The sequence below is a fragment of the Branchiostoma lanceolatum genome, chromosome 10 (assembly GCF_035083965.1).
Source record: "Branchiostoma lanceolatum isolate klBraLanc5 chromosome 10, klBraLanc5.hap2, whole genome shotgun sequence".
NCBI classification, from domain to species: domain Eukaryota; kingdom Metazoa; phylum Chordata; class Leptocardii; order Amphioxiformes; family Branchiostomatidae; genus Branchiostoma; species Branchiostoma lanceolatum.
In genome coordinates, this window is record NC_089731.1 from 8,753,526 (window position 1) to 8,762,520 (window position 8,995).

General features: G+C 42.1%; 1 protein-coding gene across 1 annotated transcript; it reads right to left on the reverse strand.

Annotated features, from left to right (window-relative positions):
- Positions 1 to 574: 574 nt before the first annotated feature.
- LOC136443426 (homeobox protein EMX1-like) lies at positions 575 to 7,492 on the reverse strand. Its single transcript, XM_066440651.1, has 3 exons — positions 6,895 to 7,492; positions 5,409 to 5,593; positions 575 to 1,720 (listed from the first exon to the last, which is right to left on the reverse strand). Exons 1-3 carry the CDS (start codon positions 7,316 to 7,318, stop codon positions 1,502 to 1,504), a joined length of 828 nt encoding a protein of 275 aa, XP_066296748.1. The 5' UTR covers positions 7,319 to 7,492; the 3' UTR covers positions 575 to 1,501.
- Between the last annotated feature and the right edge of the window lie 1,503 nt (positions 7,493 to 8,995).

Consider the following 8,995-nt stretch of genomic DNA (forward strand, 5'->3'; position numbering starts at 1 on the left):
TAGGTCTGACAGGCCGGCTGCGAAATCACGGCGGGAACACCCTTCTCTGAGAGGGTCGCAGATTTGTCGGACTTATTATTTTGTCAATTCGCGTTATGCCTGAGTACGAGTGACACATAAAGGGTGAATGGAGAATAATGCAGTTGAACAGCCGGCTGACATGCACATGAACGACAATGTTGTCAATTTCATCTGTGTCAAAAAGTCGTTTGAAAAAACATGGCCGTCACAAGTTTGTGTTCATGGAACTGGCATTTCTGACCTTAAGTGTTTACATAATTTTCATGTTCTCAGGAGTTAGATATGACAGCGTAAAAGTCACATTATCTTTACAAATATAAACATTTATATAGTGTAAATTATGTAAACTTTTGTGATGAAATCGCAAATGTCACTATAGTAAAGGACGTCATAAGGACATTTGAGGTTTTATTTAAAAATGCGGAACGAAATAGATGAACTCGGGACAAATCATAACTACAGCACTATTTACACAATGTAAAAGCGTTCACTTGAAGCTGAATAATATTTTTCAAACTAACGCTATACACGATTTCAGACGATAGCTCACTGCTTCGACGAATGTTCGTTGTTTATTTCTTCAGCTCATAAAAAGATCTATACACAGTGAGTATAAAAGACGACACATATAGCTGTTTGTACGCAGTGGTAAAAGCAAGAGTGTGGAGTTCATTTGACTTGGTGCATAGATTTAAGGTACATGTACATGTGTCGTTTTCTGTACAATATTTCACTATAGAAAGATGTCTAGGTCCCTTTCTTCATAAGTTTGATACTCTTGCGCCTGATTGTCAAACACGTGGCGAGTGGATTGCTTCGACATACACACGTGAATTTGCTGGATGCCAGCCGCACTACTTGTTCATAGAAAAACATTGATCTTGTCCTGATTTGTCCACCTCCACGCTTTATATACATGCAATATACACAACGTCTTCGAGTTATTGAAACGTCAAGGTTTTATAACGCAACTGCGTCATAGTCTAGTAGCACTTCCACCATACTGACAGACCAAGAAGGTTTTGTCAGACATATATGTTCAGAATGCATCGCAAACAATGTCTGGTTTTAAAGGTTATGAGTGTCCAGTTCTGTGGGTTGGTCCCGTACCATTTGTGTATTTGTCCCCGGCACGAAAAATGCTATTACTTGAGTCATCTTTTGTTGTGTTTTCAGTCGGAAGATATCGTTCAGAGTGAAGGGTCATGCATGTCTTTTCGGTTGCGATCCCTTACCGTCAGTGTACTTTACTCGAAGGCTGAGTGAAGTGAGGTTATTTTCATCGCCATAGTGTTCGACGACGCTGCATTTTCCTTAGCTTCACCGTCTTGGCGGGAACGGCTCCTGGTTGATTCTACAGTTGAAAGCAGCAACAACGGTTCTGAGTTTCTTTCTCTCAAGTCTTTTGTGTCTGCTTTACCGTCGATCCAGACTTCTCCTGAAGCAATGAAGCCGAAGCAGTCAGTCAGCAAGTGTTCTATTATCTTGATCCCGCGTCGCTACTACTGCTGGTACTTTTAGTTTCGTCGTGTCCGTCCGGTGTTGTGGTGTGTTCGCCCGTCGATGTGAGCTGCTGCGTGGCCTGTCTCCACCTGTTCACGTGGTGTGCGCCCCTGTGCTTGGTGGGAGAGTCCCTCCCGTCGTCCCCTTGTTGTTCTCTCTTGTGTTTCGTCCTTCTGTTTTGGAACCACACCTTGACCTGTAGGGGTTAATGAGAGGGTAGAAAGAAATCTCTTTAGACTCTGTAGATAATCTACTTATTACGCAAAATACCTTCAACAAATACTTATCAACCCAGTATCTATTGAACGTCATAACATCATAGCAAAATGCTAAATGCTATCTGGTATTAGTTTCACCCTTTCGCTTTCATTTTAAAACTGGTAAAATACATTACACCAACTCAACCATTCCACAGCTCAACTCACCAACATGATTTTTATACAGTATGTGAAGAAACTTCTGTAGCGTACACGGTAGAAACATACTATACACACATACATGTACATCACTAGTTAAAACGTTCTCGCCCATTCGCGAATGTAACTAGAGCACACAAAAAATGAGTAGAACATATCGCCAATGCCATGAAGCTGTCAATGCCTTGTCGCTAATGTAAGTCGGGACATTCATTGCCCGATTCACAAATTTACAAATTCTAACTGTTGGGCATAACGAAAGAGTCACTGGTCACGAACAAACAAACAAACAAACAAACAGACATGACGACCTATAGAGTATCGGAGACCATACGTTGTCAAAAAAAAAAAATCATCACTGTATTCTTGTTCAGTGTCGTTACAATTTTGTTACGTTAGTTGTTATACTTATGACACCTTTCCCATCGGGTACCTTGCCTTGGTGGCCAGATATTTTGTGACCAGTGAAGTCATCGTAATGCGACCTGACGAGCGGTCGTAAACATAGGGCATTTTTATTGTGCTCCAATGCTCAAACTACCTGAGAAAAAAGGCGTATTTCTAAACAACGTTTTCTGTTCACAGCATTCAGTACTTGAAACAAAGACAAGACGAGAGGGAGGGCAACACAAAATAAGACGATTGTGCAGTCGCACAATGGTTAATGCACGTTTTACCGGCTTTTACTGTAGAGTGTAGGGAAAGCATTGACTACACAAGGCCGTGTGATATACTACGTCGTTGTCCCAGTTGAAATACGAGGGCTGTCAGACCGTGGTATATGTTTTGGAGGGAGATAAGGATCGAAGATAATATGTCAGTAACACAAAGAAAACGCTCAGTGCTGGACTACCGCCATATCTCATATATCAAGGCACAAAGGTTGAGGGGAGGATGGCAATCAGCAAGTATTACCTTCTGAACATATGTCGCTGCCTTTTAACAGTTTGGGGAGATCATATTATGTTAGACAGTCTACCTTTTATTCTGTGCAGGAGAAGTAGAAATTTTGCAGCGTCATAAATTTACTTTCCATTTTGGTGAGTTGAAAAGTGCATGCATGCTCGGTAATTGGACATGACAGGGTGTCATCAAAAATGGACGTTCAACACGAAGCAGAGACGTAGTCAATTCGACTTTGTAGAAACCCAATTGCGGGTAAAAATTGCAAAATTATCTTTACATTATGCTGTATATGACTTACAAGGACCACCCACGTTATATGCGACAGTTCAAGAAGGGAGGTATCTTTAAGAGTCAAAATCATAGACATTAAGACTGCGTGCTTCAGATAGCATTGTCATGTTAACTGTGCTCAGCAACTTTTGCATGGAAAAGATAATAAAATGATTTTCACCTTACAATGTACTTCATAGTGTTATATAGTACAGCATATGACTTTGTTGTATCATAGTTCAAAGTCGTTTGATATTTCAGTCGATTCATGACATTAGTTGCAAGCAGACACACCCTTCGTTCATTGCTTAATTTGCACAACTCTATCGAATTTCTTTCAGTTGCAAATTAAGAACGTTAATGTAGATTTTAGGCGGTAAGATTTAGAAGATATCCAGCGTACGTTACCGTCCACTCTGCGGTAAAATATCGTCTTTTCCACGGCCAGAAGTAACGCTGTCTCCAAGCGTTGAACGTAACGAGTACCGGGATTTTGCCCACCTTTCTCGTATCCTATGGTGAACAATTTGATTTTTCTATCCTGCTAGATTAAAATATTCAAAACATGTTTTGTTTTTGTATTAATGTTTTTGTTGTTGAAACGCGATATCAGTTCCAAAGCCATCAATGGATTACACATGGGACCCGAGTGTTTTCTATTTCCCCTCATTTGCGCGAAGGAATGGGGCTTAAAATTCCTCAAAATCCTCCCCAACCGCAGCGTAGTCCAGCCAAACACGTAAGGCTATTATGGTTTTAAATCACTTCTGGCAGCACCACTAAACCTATCAGCCATGGAGCTTCTATGTTCCGATAGACCTCGTGATGTTGTCTGCTACAGTCAGAGCAAGACAAGAAAATTGGCTCATTAAGTAATGCCCACACGCGATTTAGGTGGGTTTTTACATTCAACTTGGCAAATGTGCCACTTCTAATGAGTAGTGTAAGAATGGGAAAATTCCACAGTCACAAGTTACGTAAGATTTCTAGATGAACTACCAACCGACGTGGATAAGAGGACTTTTATGACAGATGATCGCAGGGAAAACATCTGCGAGAGAATACAAAATAATTTCCCCCTCCTTCTATTCCAAATTTTCATCACTCAGATCATTTCCTTGACTCTGTTCTAACTCTAGTCCCATCTCGTTAAACGACGGTAATAGATCATTTTAGAATGATGGATTTCTTTATTATCTGGGTTACAATAAATGCATTTTTACTTCCATACTTTGAAAATTCACAATACTTGTTATAGATATGAGGTTAGGAGACTGTCTAAACCTCGCCTCTATTTCTGTGAGACTGAGAGACTGTCTAAATCCCAGCCATGAATCTGTGAGACTGAAAGAGCCACCTGGGCTTCTCAGTATGTCTAAACGTCACCTGTATTTCTGTGAGACTGTCCACGTCCGACCTGTGTGACGTTGAGACTGAGAGACGGTCTAAAACCCACCTGTATTTCTGAGAGACGATCTGATCCCCACTCGTGTTTGTGGTAGGTGTGTTTCTGAGCATACGAGACTGTCTGAAATCCACAGGTGAAACCCACCTGTTTCTGTGAGACTATCTAAAACCCACCTGTTTCTGTGAGACTGTGTAAAACCCACCTGTGTTTCTGTGAGACTGTGTAAAACCTAGCTGTGTTTCTGTGAGACTGTATAAAGCCCACCTGTGTTTCTGTGAGACTGTGTAAAACCCACCTGTGTTTCTGTGAGACTGTGTAAAACCCACCTGTGTTTCTGTGAGACTGTGTAAAACCCACCTGTGTTTCTGTGAGACTGTGTAAAACCCACCTGTGTTTCTGTGAGGCTGTATAAAACCCGCCTGTGTTTCTGTGAGACTGTGTAAAACCCACCTGTGTTTCTGTGAGACTGTGTAAAACCCACCTGTGTTTCTGTGAGACTGTGTAAAACCCACCTGTGTTTCTGTGAGACTGTGTAAAACCCACCTGTGTTTCTGTGAGGCTGTATAAAACCCACCTGTGTTTCTGTGAGACTGTGTAAAACCCACCTGTGTTTCTGTGAGACTGTGTAAAACCCACCTGTGTTTCTGTGAGACTGTGTAAAACCCACCTGTGTTTCTGTGAGACTGTGTAAAACCCACCTGTGTTTCTGTGAGACTGTGTAAAACCCACCTGTGTTTCTGTGAGGCTGTATAAAACCCACCTGTGTTTCTGTGAGACTGTGTAAAACCTAGCTGTGTTTCTGTGAGACTGTATAAAGCCCACCTGTGTTTCTGTGAGACTGTGTAAAACCCACCTGTGTTTCTGTGAGACTATGTAAAACCCACCTGTGTTTCTGTGAGGCTCAGAGACTGCGCTAGGTGCTTTCTCTCCTGTCCGACTACGTAGTGGTTCTTCTCGAAGGCGTGTTCTAACCGGAGCAGCTGTGACGGGGTGAACGCTGTCCGGATTCTCTTCGGTTTCCGGAACGGATTTTGCAGATGGATAAGCGATCCGTTACCCATATCTGGTCCTGTTCGGGAAAGTAGGTGGAAATATGAAACTCTTTCGCAATGACTACAAAGAATAGAAAAAAGTAACGAAGTCTCCTGCTTGTCACATGCACGTATTTGTTACACAAATTATGATGCACTTTTTGTTACACGTTTGTTATTATCATGGTGGTATTGAGCTCGAGATGTCTGTATTTTGCAGCGTACTTCAAAGTGAAGGAAAAAGTTAGTAGACATAGAATTCAAACTTGACAGTTGTGTCACTGTAAGTCTAACTGGTAGGTACAAGCATACATTGTTCTATTGTATGCCTCTCAAAAAACTTATAAGTCATTACCGCAGGTATATATGTTTTACGATCCCATACTTATAATGTCGTTCAATCAAGGAGACCTATCCAAACTCTAAACTACCACACAGCACTGACGACAAATTCATGTAGTAACAGTTATTTCGTGAATGGCTACAAAATCAAACCAAAATGAATTATAACACTCGTGATAGTTTTGATCAAGCTATAAACCTAATGATCAACATCTTAAGCGTTGGTATTATAACTAGGTGTTTCAGGGTAAACAAGGCTCTAGCTTGAACTGTGCTTGAACTGTAGTTTTGCGGCCTTGTAAGACAAGAGCCTTATTAAACAGCAACAAAATATATTGACCGTCGTTTTGCATAGATAAAAGTAATAAGCAAATCTGGGTTAAGTAGGAAAGACCTTGTCATTGGTGCAGCATAAATAAGTTGAGTGAATAGTTAAGAAACAGAATCGATGTAATTGTGTCCACTTATTCGCATATACCCACATATAGTAAGAAAAAATAAACTGACCGACTGCAAAGATGTATTCTAAACTTTAAAAGGACACACTTGGCATTTCTAGGGAGGAATATGCCTTATACCTAGATAGCGTTTTGGGCTCAAGTCATAGGTCATTGTGATATTGGTATGTCATTAGCTAGTTCCAGACAAATCTTAGTTCGATTCTAATGTGCTACATGTATGTATAAACGGGTTGTCTCAAGAAACGTCTTGTATTAACATTTTTTTGACAAGATCAATTATCTTCATAGTTACACAGGAAGATTGCTTCAGATTCTTCGTATACTTTTTAATTGTTGGTCGGAATTATATTATACTTCATATCATTTTTGTATACGTTTGTTGTATCGATTTATTCCATGATGAAACGTTATTGCTGACACGGAAGTTGATGCAGACTTAGTGAAGAAAGCGGTGACGACCTCCTTAACAGTTTGATAAAACTCTATCCATCATACTCATATTGAAGATATATCTGCATCTGTAATCATGGTCTCACCTTGTAACCTATGTCCGTACGGCGGGTGTCCGCCCAGCATCCAGGGGTTGTACGGGAGGTGACTCTGGTACTGCGGCGACACCGGCGACTGGTGCGGGACTGTCGGGTGCCCGCCCGTCAGCAGCCCCGGAGGCACCATGGTAGGCGCGCTGTACGTCACATAATGGGGGACCGACACCGGCCTGGGCCCGCCGCACAGACTCCCTAGGCTCGGTAGCGACACCGGAATCCCGCCTTGAGTGTACGGGACACGTGGTATCCCCGAGTCTATGGTCGTCGTCGCTGTTGTACGACAAAGTCTGCTCAACTCCAGGAGTTGAGAGGGGTGAGGCAGTGTCCGTGGAGGGCCCTCCCGTGCGAGGTGGTCTTTTGACACCAGCGATTCTATACTAAAGCTAGACTTGGGTTGGAGCACCGCCATCATTTTGCGTATGACGCTGGCGCTACTGTTTTAAACTTCAGTCAGTCTAACACGTCCTAGGCTAGTGATATTTTGGTGACAAAATTGTCGTTCTCGTCTTTTAACGTCTACGTCAAGAGACCTTTCTGTTCTTGGCGATCCACCGGTCTTCAGAGCGTAGTAGAACGAATGTCGTTTCTCGGCTGAGGGCTCTCTCGCCCCGTGTTCCACCAATCTGTAGCCTAGGTGTCTCTTGTCTTAGACATCCAGCTTTGCGGTAGTGTGGTTAAATTTGTCGTACTGCCGTAGGGACTGATTTTTAACAGTGGGGATCCTGACCTCTAGTGGCAGGTATGTCCGCACGCCCGCGTAACAGTGAAATAACGTACCGGCGGCACGAAGTATCGTCTCGCACGTTTCCGGACGCTGTCGTGGCGTTCCAAATGACCGTCGCGGCGTCACTACGTTCAGCTAAGCGTTCGTTTAAGACAGGTTGTGTTCGGACACACGCGCACACGTACACTTCTTCACCTATTAAACACCAGGTACTATGCAAATGACGCCTGTTTGTAACATTATGAAGCCCTAATGTTGCAGTGTTCCTGATTGGCTAATTGTCACTCTATTCAAGCAGGGATAGACCATTTTTCATTGACTATCAACATCAGGGGTTTGTGATTTAGGGCAACAGTATTACTCTCACCAACGTCTCTCGGGGTATTAAAGCTATCAGTGTCGGTTTACTTTAGTAACAACCCAAACCGCTGTTTTAGTTATCTTTCAGTCTAGCAGAAATGTATCTACAATCATAAAGAAACACCCGCCAGGTTGTATGTGGAAACGCCCCCCATTTCACGCTCTAATGTGGCAATGATAGGTTGGATGGGGTCAATTGGCGGCCATCTTTGAAGCGACTGGGGGAGTCCATAACGAGGCGCTGACAGCTTTCAGGTGCAGGTAACTTCAGACAAGATCTGATAACCACACTGAAAACATAAACAAACATGGCGGATGGAGCCCAAGGTCACGTGTAACGGGCTTCTCTCATACACAGATCCTCAGGGTCGTAACACATCAAGAACAGACACGTAAACTACATTTCATCGACGTAAAAAGGTTTTTATGAGGTGCATTTCTCATCTGTAAGGTTTTCTTAGCTTCCGAGTATCCGAGAGGGTAGTCTCCGAGGGACGTATCTATTTCAAGGGTTGACTGTGATAAGAGGTGTTTTTGTGTCACAGTTCACACACAGTGACAGACCATTTTAGGTCAAACCTGCTCACAATTACCCAGATGATAATGTTTGAGGAGTGTGGAAAAATACGACCATGTTTTTATACATCTAAGATGACATATATGATATAAAAGTGATACTTAGTACAATAACAATTAAATAAGCACTGTAAAGGAAACATACCTCATTCTAATAATGTTAGTAATGAGTCAGTATGATCTAGCAGAATAAGGTACTATTGAGACCGAAAGAAGCAATGGCTATCTCTAGATGTCTTATAAAAAGTCTAAAAATAGACGTTTGATAAATGTGGAAAATGCAAAACTTTGCAATAAAGGTAAAGAGGCATACTTAAACGTGACAAACATAGAACTTGTAATTGATCTCTAATCAAGTTTATTAACTAGCTGTGTGAAGTGATGACAAAGTAAAGTCTGGCCGAATATGGGGGGGGGGCAAGGACTAGG

Bases quoted from the DNA above. Each gene is read 5' to 3' on its own strand.
- LOC136443426 (XM_066440651.1), bottom strand. From the start codon at position 7,318: ATGATGGCGGTGCTCCAACCCAAGTCTAGCTTTAGTATAGAATCGCTG. The intron at 5,594-6,894 runs GTGAGACCATGA...TTTCCCGAACAG, and splicing joins GTACGGACATAGGTTACAAG to GACCAGATATGGGTAACGGA. The intron at 1,721-5,408 runs GTGGGTTTTACA...TAACCCCTACAG, and splicing joins TGAGCCTCACAGAAACACAG to GTCAAGGTGTGGTTCCAAAA.